Below are 12930 nucleotides of genomic sequence, written 5' to 3'. Positions count from 1 at the left end.
TTTTCATGTTATCATCCCCTAGAGCTTTTTCTAGATGTGTGATCTCTTAACTGCTGATTCCAATGACTTATGAACAAAATGCCTAGAAGTTACCAAAAAAATATAATATCACACATCACCCTTAGCTTCAAATTTAATCATTCTGGCAATTGAACCATTTATACATAGAAGTTCTCCTTTTTTTGTGAAATTAAGAAATACTCATGGACTTCAGCCTGGGATCCCTGAGGCTAACTAAAGCAGAATTAGCATAAACAGATAAAATTATTCCTCTCTTAATACATTGGTTATTTAACATTTTACTGCAGTGCTGTGCTGTGCTTAAAGTAAAAGATCCCTTAACTAAAAAAATTACCTACTTTGTAGGTAGAGGGTTTCTTATGGGTTTCTTACATCTGGGTATGTCTTAAGTAGAAAATCAGCCCTAAACTTAGGTCTAAGGACCTATGGAGTCATAGAAAAATCTGGCTACTATGTAGAATTCCGCCAAATTCTGCCTGTGTAATAGGCGATCATAGCTTATGTACAAAATAAGGTTACTGCAATCAAATGAATTGTAACAGTAATATAAAAATATCTTTAGTTGTAAAAATTTAATGAGAACGTTAGCCAGACTTTTTATTAGCCAATAAATGAAATGCCTTATAATACCTGAGTATTTAATGCTGATGTAAGAGCTCTTTGAGTAGCTTCACACCATTTGTAATTACTCTATTTAAATGATGGTCTATACATGAAATATATTCATATTTCAGCATGACCTGGATCAAATGTTTTTTTAAAGGAATCTGAAGATTTTACAACACTAGAGATTTTGTCAGTAAAATTGTTAACTATATGTATTCTTTCTTAAATCGTGTCTTGTCCATAAGAGTGTGGTAACATGATTTGTTATTTTGATGGAAGTGGGGTTTGTCATGCTCGGGCTCGGGGCTTATCCCTGGCTCTGTGCTCAGGAATCATTCCGGGGGACTGAGTTAGCATATATACAGTACCAGAGATTGAAACTGCATCGGCCATGTGCAAGGCAAGTGCCTTAATCCCTGTACTGTCTATAGCATAATACTCTGTGCCTTTAGTTTACATATTTTTAACACTAAAAGCATCAGCAATCTAAATATCCAAGTGATTGATAAGTTGTAATATTCCATAGAGTGTGCAGCAAGCTGACAATATAAATATTTTAACTGAATGAGATTTCTAAGTCATTTCTAACATTCTTCAGGAATGTTTGCTCTGTCAAAACAGCACTAGCACTTTTGCATGAAATATACGCTTGGAATGCTGGCTAACCATCTCAACACATCAGAACCACATGAGAAAAAATGGCATGTTTTGAAGAATTTTCATTTGTAGAAGTATAGTTTTCAAGCTGACATATAAGATTCAAGTTTTCTACTTCAAATCATTTCATGATAGCCATTTATTTAATAAGCATGCTCCGATATGGACTTATACTTTAAAACTAGTCAACTTAGGGTGAAAAATAAATGTGTTGGAGTGTGAGTAGATGACACTGGGGTAAGGAGTGTGGACTTTCTGTTCAATCTCTGGCACTGTAGAGGGTCCCCTGAGCCCTGTCAGGAGTGATCCCTGAGCACAGGGTGGAAATAAGCCCTGAGTACTGCCTCATGTGGCCCTAACACACACACACACACACAAAAATAAAAAAATTAAAAAATAAATAAATAAATAAATAAATAAATAATGACCGAATTACCTTGTGTTGTCATCTTTGGTGCTCTCATTTATTTTCAACTTTTTCAAAGTGAAGTCATTCAGTTTTAGTGACAGTTGGTGATTTGGTGAGTAGTTGACATCCCAGTGTCTGCACTGGCTTCCAATCTCCAGATGGACAAGGAGATTCAATAAATGGTGATTGAATAAAACATCTTTCCTGAAACAAAATTTTCAGAACCCAAAAGGATAACACGGTTCGTCTGTTCCATGAACCCAGGACCAAGGCCCTATAGTGGGGACTTGGGTGCTCCTTCCGTGTTGGCCATCAGGCTAATTGTTTTAAATGTTCTACACTCACACACATGCATTGTGCACTATACACACACATGCACACAAACTCGCACTCTGTTTAAAACACTGAATATAGTGGCTTGTGCAGCGTGAATGTACACGTGTGGTGTGTATGTATGATGAACCCATGAGGCAATTGGCATGATACAAACAAGGCATTCAAGGGTCAAGGAAACAACAGACTTTGCCTTCTATGTCAGGATGGATGCTCAGACAACCAGAGCTTGGGTTCAATACGCGAATCTCCGTCAAAAAGAAAACTAAGTTCTGGCCCAGAGAGATGGCACCACAGATAAGGCACTTGCCTTTTGTATGGCCGACCCAGATTCGGTCCCAGGTACCACATATACTCCCCTATGCCCTGCCAGCAGTGATCCCTGAGCAGAGCCGGGAGGAAGTCCTGAGCACTGCTGGTGTGGCCAGCCCAAGGCAGAGAGAAACTTGGGTTCCTGGGGATGCTTTTGAGGCGCTGTGTTATCAAACAGGAAAGCAAGCAGAGAGCAAGGATGGGGTTCTCTGGGCAACCCAGCACCCCGCCGAGAATCCCTACAGAGACCTCTGCCTCTGTCGGCTGCAGCTTTCAACACATTTGATTCAAATGATGTGTGTGTCCCCTGTTTCCGGCTGGCACAGGCGCTCGGTGAAGGAGAGATCGCCCTTATCCCTGCAAACTCCCCTGGGGTCTGGCATGGTGTCTGCGACATGCCAGACACATCCTGAATACTGAATGCCAACCCCGCTCCGCACAGCACTTCTCCTGCGTATATATATACATATATACACACACATATATACATATATATATACACACACACATATATTTCTTTCTTTTGGGGGGCCGGGGGGGTCATGCCTAGCGATGCTCAGGAGTTCCTCCTGGAGGCTCCAGTTGCCGTACACTGCAGGGAGGGGACTGTGGAACCCCAGCCAAGGGCCATAAGACATGGTCACAGCCCGACATGCTTTCACGTTTGACATCGGCTTGCAACAACCACCTATGCCGGATTCCCTTGAAGAGCTGAGTGAGGTGCTGTGCCAGCCTGGTGGAGTCTAGACGCCATCCAGGAACTGCCGGGCGTCTTGGAAGAAACCGTGAGCGGGAGGTGAAGGGTGCGGTGAGGGTCAGGGGGCGGGAGGGGGTCTCCGTCTTGCTTCACCGTGACTGAATCCTGGATCTCCTGTTAGAAGAGAGCAGGGCCAGGGGGAACATCAGGTTCCTTGGACAGGATTTTTGGATTTAGGATCCTCTAAGGATTGAATGTGGTAGATGGCAGTCCTGTTGGGGAAGTGATGCTGCAGGTGACAGCCTGGAAAGTGTGTGTGTGTGTGTGTGTGTGTGTGTGTGTGTGTGTGTGTGCGTGTATGGGGGAAGAGGGGTTGCAAATATGTGGCTGGATAATAGAATTCAGAAGTAATTTTTAGACTTAAGCGGTTAGGCTTGGGGATACTGTTATACTGGATAAAGACCAGAAAAAATAGGGTGATGTACTCCTTGGCTGTCTGAGGTGACCCCCAAATTGTAAGTCAAAGTCTGCCTGTTCTCAAGAGGAGATCTCTAGCTCTCTGTGGCATCCATCACATACCATTTGCTGTAGCCCAAACAGGAGCCCCTTCTGGTCCTGAAAACCCACTTCCTGCCCCTAATTCCAGGTGGAGGATGTTCCATGTTGGGATTTTAGAGGGAAAATGGGTCCTCTGTACTTGACGTGATAACAAGCAGCAATGGGAAACGTTTGCTGTGGTTCCTTTTGTAAAAACAAATGAATAAATGCCTTCTTGAAAACTTAATTTTATTAGAGAATCTAGCCCAAGTGTGGAAATTTTAAAATCATTCGATTTACCAGAACTGGCTAACAATAAGCTTAGTAGGGGAATAAAACAACAACAACCACACCCCCCCCCAAAAAAAACCCAAACCAACAATGATCAGTAAATACCTCCACTTAACAGTCTTCATTCTGCAACAGCTATTTAAGAACCACGCTGATGGACTCTGAAGGCAAGTCCCTTTGCTTAGTAACAATTAAAAAAGAATACTCACAGGCTGTCCACTGTTCATACTCACACACACAAGTATAAAAGTCGGGAGGCTTGTCTCAGAAACATCGTTATAAAGCATATACAGAATACATCAGGAAACAAAGTCTGAGTAAAAACTTTATTCCAACAACACTTCTCTATTTTGAAATCACGTTTATTGTTTTAAGTTTGTATCACAGTGGAGATTAGCTCAGGCTTAATCATCCAGTCAGTGCCTCTAGTTCACGTCATCCAATTCCAAAATAAAGTAAAATCATGTTCATCCATACACTCCAAGTCCAGTCACCCTCCCACCATTCATTGCCTGTGGCTTTTGCTTCCCTTGTAACGGCAATGGCGCGAGAAGATTGTGAAAAGGTATAACCGAGAGGCTTCTGTGAGGAATACCGTTTCTTCAAGTATTCAGAGAGCGGCACGCTGCCAGCCCTGCACATTGGAAAACGACGCGTGACATTGCACCTAGGGCTGCGCGCGGCTCCTGGCGGGAGTGTCCTGAAAAATGCACGTCATGGTGTATGATGAAGGATTTACAGCATTCTAGAATCTTCACAACTCTGCCCAGGTTAGGGAATGCCATGAGGGAAGTGTCCGTTTCCTACGCTCTGCTGTCAGACATGGGATTTCCAGAGGACAAATAAATAAAGCGCACACTCAGCCCGTGTAGTGCAAATGCTCGGTAAACAGAATGACGTGGAATAAACTCAGGGGTTGCCAACGCGGGAACGGTGCGGTCGAGGCCCTGATTTTGCTTTTGCATCCGTGACTTGCACCCTGGCCCTCCTCCGATGAAGACGGTTGCTGTCCCAGGCTGGAAAAGGCTTCTGAAGTGGGCGGAGGCGGGCGGGGAGAAGGGAAGGGGACCCCGAAACTCATGTTCACACACCCAAGTCGTGCCACCTGTGCGTTGCTTTAGTAGCGCGTGGCGAGTGTGACTGGTTCCTGAGGTCGCAAACCTCGAAGACCAGGGGCTAGCAAAGGACCCGTCCCAAAGAATTACGAGTTGGCACCTCTGTAACACAGATTAGTGTGACCCAGAGAACATAAAGGGAGGAAGATGAGCTTTTTTCTAACTTTGGAAGAAGTAACGTACTTGAAAATGACGGCATAGGAATGCTAACCAAATGGCTACTAAGAGAAAAATTGTTTTTGGGTACGGGCCCAGTTTAAAAATGCCAATTCAGCACTCATCATCAGTATTTTGAAGGAAAGTTCAATTATGCATTTAACATAATGTGACTCAGGAAAATAAAATAGACGACACTGCGAAATTCTTCCAGAGGTAAATACTAATGGGGGGCAGGAGACATAAGTTAAATGTGACAGTGACGACCACTTCATACGTTGCCTTAATTACACTGCCTTAATTCCTCCCCCCAAGAATCCAGTCTATAAGAAACGGAAAAGACACAGAAATTTAAAATTTAAAAAAAAAGGAGCAAAACAAAGCAGGTGCCGCTCATTCTTTCATTTTCCTCCTCTGCATTCAGCTTTGAAGGAAGGGTGTGGGAAATGTTCTGAGTTCACACAGATTAAATTCTAGAAGAGATACAGTTGGGCACGGGAGTCTAACTAGCTTCCTCTCAGTCATTCTTGAACGGGCTGTGCCTCCAACAAATGAACAAAGCAGCCAGCTAAAAGTAGTTAGGAAAGACACACACACACACACACACACACACACACACATATAAACATTCACACTCACATTCACACATGCACTCAGACACTCTTTAACGAGAAATCATTCCTTATCTGGGACACACATATAGCAAGAGCTCAAACTACGGTCTGACATGGTCACTTAATCAATTTAAATAATTAAGGCTTCTAAAAGGTTCAGTGCCCAAACTTTCTGCATCGATATTCAAATAAAATGCAGGTTTGCGTGTGTTTAGATTTGTGCTTTGTACGGCCATCTTAATTCCACAGAATTTCATGAGTGCGGTCTTAGGAGGGAGTGTTAGAATGATTTACTGACATCTGACTTTTAGTAGTTGTTAGACTAAATTAGAGCGACAAAACTTCAGTGGCTGAACAGGTGTGTGACTCCCTGGGGAGGCTGCTCTCATTTCACCTTCTTCTCATGTTTAATGTGGCCATTTCTTTTGTACTTGCCATTGAGGATCCCATTATGGTAATGTCCATTAACGGTGCTTTGCCTCTTACCCGACCACAGACTCTTGACTTTCCTGAAGATGCGTTTTGTCACCCAGGACAAGAGGAAATAGAACAAAGCAGCACCCAGCAAAAGCACCAAGGCAATGTCCAGTAAAAAATACTGACAGAAAGAAATCTGATGGACAGCGGCACGTAAGTGACGGGCCCCGTCATGGCGGAGGATGTAATCGATCCAGTAGACGGTGCGGTTGACCGGATGACCGGGCTGGTCCTTGTGGATTTCGGACAGCTTCTGGGCTCTCTGACGGTAGCTAGAGAGTGGAGGGGAAAAATACAGAAGGATCATATAGACGCAGGGTCTGTGCTCGGACGCTCTTGATTTAGAAACGGGGAGAGGGGTCAGGGATGTGACTTGGCGAGAAAACACGCCTTGCATATGTCATAAAGAGACCGGCAGAGGACTTGCCTTGCACACGTTCGACACAGATCCAATCTGCCGGCACCCCAGAGGGTCCCCTGAGGCCTGCCAGTAGTGATTCCTGAGTGCAGAGCCAGGAATAAGGCCTGAGCATGGCCAAGTGTATCTCCAAAGAAGAAAAACAAAGCATGTCCATCTTAGAGAAAACACAGCCCAGTTTTGATACCCAGGGATGCCAAGAGCATGTCCGTAATTGCTGTACTCCTGGCCTGCACACACTGTGCGTGGGTGTGTGTCTCCCCTCTGCTCTGACGTGAACCGGAGCCTCACCTGGGGTTGTTGATGACATTCACCAGCGCTTCGTAGAGCTCACCCTCGGTGACGGTTTTCCACTCCAGCAAGATCCCCATGCCCTTGGCCTGCACCCGCGTCATGGTGTCATAGTGGTCTCCGAAGAGCGGGATGCCCACCACGGGCACACCATGGTACATGGTTTCAAAGATACTGTTCAGACCCCCGTGGCTCAGGAAGGCCCTAATATTTGAGTGCCCTAAAGAACATTGGGAAAAAATGAGAGCGTTTACAAAATATTTTTATTTTTTTTACAAAATATACATGACTCTAAGAGATTGTTCCAGGAATTTCTTGAAAAATAAATACAGGAGAGGCTGGAGCAACAGCACAGCAGGTAGGGCATTTGCCTTGCACGTGGCTGACCCGTGTTTGATTCCCAGCATCCCATGGGATTCCCCAAGCACCACCAGGAATAGTTCCTGAGTGCATGAGTCAGGAGTGACCCCTGTGCATCGCCGGGTGTAACCGAAAAAGCAAAACAATATAAATCAATCAATCAATCAATCAATCAATCAATCAATCAATACAGGACCAGTGAGATAACAGGGGATAAGGAACTTACCTTGCATCCTGGCAACCCTGATCTATAATTCCTGGCTCTGCTTAAGATCCCCCAAGCACCACTGGAGTCACACGTGAGCACAGAGCCAGGAGTGACTACCTCGTGCACCCCCCCCCCAAATAAAAACAATGACAGCAGCCACAAAACAAGTAACTAGCAGAAGGCTGGGGAGATGGTACAGGGGTAAAGGGGCATTGCATGTGGCCAACACAGGTCGCGTCCTGGTGCCACGTGGGGAGAGACCCCCAAGCACAGAGCCGGGAAGTAGCCCCTGAGCACTGCCAGGTGAGACCCAACAACTCCCGACTTCCTAGACATTCAGAGACAGAATCTCTCCTGTTCTCTACCGATTAAACTGCTTGTTACAGACGCAGCATCCGATTTGTAGATATCAATGAAAAGCCATAGTTAAGCTGCTCAAATGTAAGGAGAAAAATTCCAATTTTCTCCCTGACACAAGTGTCCACCGACTGACATTGTCTATTTAAGTGACCAGTAATGTCCAGACAGTCAGTAGAGGCAAGACCCCAAAATAATACAGTACAACCAACCCTACTACAGTCAGGTGCCCGCTCTCAGGCACTTGTCTAGTTTTAAAGTCAAACACTCAGGGGTCAGAGAGAGAAAACCAGGGTGAAGGCGCTTGCCTTGCAGACAACCCACCCCAGCTCAACCCCCCAGCAGCACACGGGCCCCTGGGCACAGAGCTGGGCGTAGTAGCTCCAAAGCACCCATAGGTGACGTGTGCCACAGCTCCCACGCCAACAAAAGACAAACGCTCCTTTGTAAAATCATATGTACAGACAAGGAGCCGTGTTCCAGGATTCCATGAGGACTTAAGATGCTTATCCCTGGGCTGGAGCACTGGAGCTTCCTAGCACAGCAGAGAGGTCACTTGCCAGGCACACGGTCAGCCTGGGTTGGATCCCTGGAATCCCATCTGGTCCCTCGAGCACCACCAGGAGTAACTCCTGAGTGCAGAGCCAGGAGTAACCCCCGAGTATTTCCGAGTAGGACCCAAAAACACAACAAAAAAGATGTTTATCCAAGGAACTGTAGTCATCTGTAGTATTTCCCTCCTAACAGCTTCTCTGCATCACACACAGGGTCCAATTTTACAGTGTAGGGAGGCGAGAAGAAGACGGGAAACACTCTGAGAAGGAGGTGTGAAGGGAAAGCACAGCATCCAGCTGTCGTGGAAAAGTCTATTTTGTTTGCTTGTTTTTGGTTTTGGGTCACACCCAGCGATGCACAGGGGTTACTCCTGGCTCTGCACTCAGGAATCACTCCTGGCGGTGCTCGGGGGACCCTATGGGATGCTGGGAATCGAACCCAGGTCGGCCGCGTGCAAGGCAAACGCCCTACCTGCTGTGCTATCGCTCCAGCCCCAGAGAAAAGTCAATTTAAGCCAAAAAAAAGATCATTGAGGCACCGCAAAACTCAGGTCCCCGGAGCAGCCTCGGCCTGATGCGGGGGCTAGTAAGGCTTGCCTGCGTCTGGGACAAAGAGATGTCCTACACCAGAAACACAGCGTCTGGCCTCGGAGGACCAGTGACAAGTCTGACACACACAGTGCCCACAGCGCGTGGTACAGACGGGCAGCCTCTCCCCCAGCCGCCCCCCCCCGCCCCAGCAACACTCACTCCCTCACCCAGCTCAGCGGCCAACGAAGAGCTCAGCCCAGCCCGCACATCTTGCTTTGCTCTCAGCTCAAATCAGGAATCTGAACAAAACCTGCCCCTCAAGCCCAACTGGGGTGGAAGACGCAGCCGGTGGGCGCGGGGGGTAAATGGGCAGGAAGGGATGGAATGACACTAGCTTGGCTCTTTCTTGTCATCCCACAGGGGCCTTGGAGCCAGAGTGAGAGACCGAGGGAGGCCGGGCAGAGCTCAGCGGGACCCTGACCCTGAGGTTGACCCAGCAGGGCAGCCAGGAGTGAGGAGCCCCAGGCAGCCACGCCTGAAGAGGCCTTGGGGCCCGGCTGGGAGCCAGCAGCCTGCTCTCGTGGTCCCAGACACCTGCCAGGCACACGCCAAGGCAGGGAGAGTTAAGAAACCCAACTGGCATGTGCAGTGCTTCTGCGGAGAGCAGAAACGTGACAAGGAGGAAAGTGCAGGCATCAAGAAATGTATGTTTCTTTGACTCTGTTTGCCATGTAAAGAATAGTCACAGTGAGCCAGAGGAAAAGGAATGTAACGGGATCAGGGGGATGGACGGGGTGGGGGGGGAGCCCTCCTTGCACGCAGCTGACCAGGGTTCAATCCCCAGCATCCCGTGTGATCCCTTGGCATTGCCAGGAATGATCCCTGAGCACCTCCAAGTGTGGCCCAAAACAAAACAAAAAAAGAATGTTATACACACACACACACACACACACACACACACACACACAACCACGCGCGCGCGCATATATATATATATATATATATATATATATATGAAATAGTTCCTTACTGCTTTTAGTTACAAAATTCAATTTTCAAGTTTTCAGAGGGTCATTTTAGGGTCTGAAATAGTTTTAGAAAGCCTACTTTGGGGAATGTAATTCAAACTTTAAAACCACATTTACATAATCAGATTTTCGTGTTTTGTTGCTGTGTGTTTATTTATTTATTGCGTGTCTGTTTGGGGACCAACCATGGCACTATGCAGAGCTCAGTCCTGGCTCTAGGCGGTGCTCAGGGACCACATGGGGGTGCCAGGGACTGAATCCAGACCAGCCACATGCAACGCAAGCACCCTGCCCACTGAACTATGACTCCGGTTCCCCAGATTTTAGTATTATTGAACAAATGATAGTCCACATGGCCAATGCCAATATTAATTATAATTCTCTTTATAAATTATACTTTAAAGGATAGTATGACATTGTTTCTGCAGAAATTTAATGAGTGAAACAATGCACATTTTACCACCTGAATATAAAATTAAATTATTTAGATTCAAATACACTTAACATATATGTAACACATGCAGTGACTGTTAATTTGAGGATCAGGATTAAGAAATGTATGATGAAAAGGCACAAATCTTTCACAAATTCCCTAATGACTTAAGAGGAACTTCAAATATAGTTAAAATACGATGGCTATTTCCTTGGCTTTTGCTTTTCTCTGATTTCAAATAAACGAGTACCTTTGCCTTTGCCTGGGTGCTCAGACACAGACATAATAAAAATTTCATCACAAGGTTACATTTGAATCTCACGCTTGGACCTGATTAGCCTAAATAGGCAGAACCTGCTCACAGCTAATGGACATGGCTTATTAAACATGTTTTCCAGAAAACTGAAGTCAGTGACTGGCCTAAGACTTTTTTTTTAATTTTTGGCTCCACTATTAAAGTTTACAAATTATTTTCCAACACTCATTCATCTGGCATCTACACAGCGTAATGACTGTCTCATAAACTTCACACGTAGCAGCGACTCATAAACGGTCCAATGAAAACCCCAGAGCACTCAGCACCCCCGGCCCGGCCCACACACTCACCCAGCAGGTCGTTTTGCGGTAGCCATTCAATGAGCTTCGTGTTGTTTCCTAGATTCTTTGGTTTGGTTCCAGAGTACCTATAATAAACGGAACCGTGAAACTTCAGACTTTACTCAAGGCACCCCAAAGGGCTCTTCTCTACTCAGCCCCAGAAATCAAAGCTGTGTGGGGTCCAGGATCTTATTCAGCTACTTCCTGTCTTGAGCTTTGAAAGGGAATATCCTAAAGGTGCTTAAGGGAGCAGGAATCTGAATTGACTTTCCAAAAGGTCTGAAATAAGGTATAACTGGGTGTTCCGGGAGCAAAAACGAATAGGGAAAAACCAGTAAGACCGGTATCTGCAGAGAACTAGTCACAAGTCTTTGACATACACAGAATGACAGAAATAAACTGGGAATCTGTTTCCACAGCCCATCCAGGAGAAGCGAAGATTTTTTTTTTCACATGATTGTTATCAAGGCAAAACACCCATTACTCGGGGCCTCGAGAGATGGTTTCCTCTAATTAAGGCAGGAATGGTAGAGAGATGGTTCTCTGCCCTGTCCCTAGCACCCTACAGTGGTGGCCCCGTGTTAAATAAATAAACACTAAATAAAATGCTTGGGTTTGTTGTCACACATCGGGCTAAGAACTCTGAAGGACGCAGAGTTACCCAGCCAGTCACTCTGTTTTTAAAGTCCTGGTCTGTTGGGTAAAGCAATAGCATCTATAAAGTAGATACAGACTCTAAAAGGGTATGGGGAATAGTTTACATCCCATCCATGAATTTCTATTTCTTCCCAAATTGACCTAAGGAGCACGTAGAGGGGCCCGAGAGAGGATATAGGGGGTCAGGCGATTTGTCTTGCACATGGCTGGCCCAAGCTTGATCCTTGGTACCCCTTAGCAATTCCAGGGGTGATCCCTGAGCCGAGAGAGCCAAAAGTGAACCCTGAGCACCCTTAGGTGTAGACGCAAAATAAAATAATAGATAGAGAGAATATAGAAATGCACGAAATCACAACAAAAATTGTTTCATAAGGATGATAGCTGTGAGTGAATGAGGGAAATCTAATATTTTGGACATGGACAAAGTCATTCTGCACGGTACCTTCTTCATATAATGTAGACATTACGATTACAAGTCTCTTTATCCTTTACAGAATCTCATAACTGAGTCCCTAGACTTCAATACCAATAGAAAAAGTCGGGGTTCCCTGGCAATCTTATGAGAACCCCAACAGGCTTTACCAAGACCTGCAGGTTGAGCCAAGGGACCCCGAAAATGAGCAGCGTAGAAACGAGCTCTCTCATTGCCTTACCTCCAGATCACTTTCTGGGGCAACCTCCCCAGCGCGCCCGCCAGTTTGACAGCGATGTCTTCTGACAGATACTTGACTCCAGCTCCGAAGGACACCAGGACGAAGCCGTGTTCGTTAGCACCATTGACCCACCTTTCGAGATCCTGCGAATCAACAGAGCAGTCAGGAATATCCACATCCTAGAGAACACTCCCCAAACCCACCATCCATCAAGAACCAGGCAGAAGAAGCAAAACAGACACTTCGCCCCAGAAGACACAGCCAACTGGCGTTAAGAAAATGTTCACCATTGCCGAGTCACAAGGAGGTGCCCCCTCATAGGGGGAGAATGTCTCTACCGCAGAGCCAGAAACAACCGGGGTTTGCTGGCACAGAAAGAAGGGGGGATGCCCGAGTGCCCTGGAGTGGGTGGGTGAGGCCCTCCCCACCTCAAGGGACCCCGCCCTGGCAGCTGGAAACCTCCAGAACTCAACCGCCGGCCTGCTCATGTCCACTCTCCACACACTCGGGCCGAGCCTATTAGTGAACCTATTCCTGGACACTTCATACCACACACCCTACCCGACTCCAAGAGCACCGCACCACACTGATGGGGGTCAAAGTAGGAGGCAACCAATC

The 12930-nt window shown here is 46.2% G+C and overlaps 1 protein-coding gene across 4 annotated transcripts in view; it reads right to left on the bottom strand.

Moving 5' to 3' along the window:
• Positions 1-4175: 4175 nt before the first annotated feature.
• UGT8 (UDP glycosyltransferase 8) overlaps positions 4176-12930 on the bottom strand; it is a 77838-nt gene continuing 69083 nt past the window's right edge. For all 4 annotated transcript variants that reach the window (XM_055142935.1, XM_055142938.1, XM_055142937.1 and 1 more), the window contains exons 3-6: positions 12313-12455; positions 11012-11088; positions 6935-7154; positions 4176-6497 (exon numbers count right to left, since the gene is read on the bottom strand). In XM_055142935.1, coding sequence (XP_054998910.1) covers positions 6134-6497; positions 6935-7154; positions 11012-11088; positions 12313-12455 — 804 coding nt within the window. In that variant the 3' untranslated portion in view covers positions 4176-6133. The remainder of the gene's footprint in view (positions 6498-6934; positions 7155-11011; positions 11089-12312; positions 12456-12930) is intronic.

Source organism: Sorex araneus, chromosome 6 (assembly GCF_027595985.1).
Source record: "Sorex araneus isolate mSorAra2 chromosome 6, mSorAra2.pri, whole genome shotgun sequence".
NCBI lineage: Eukaryota > Metazoa > Chordata > Mammalia > Eulipotyphla > Soricidae > Sorex > Sorex araneus.
The sequence above is the reverse complement of the archived record's forward strand: the minus strand, read 5'-3'. Positions and strand labels throughout refer to the sequence as shown.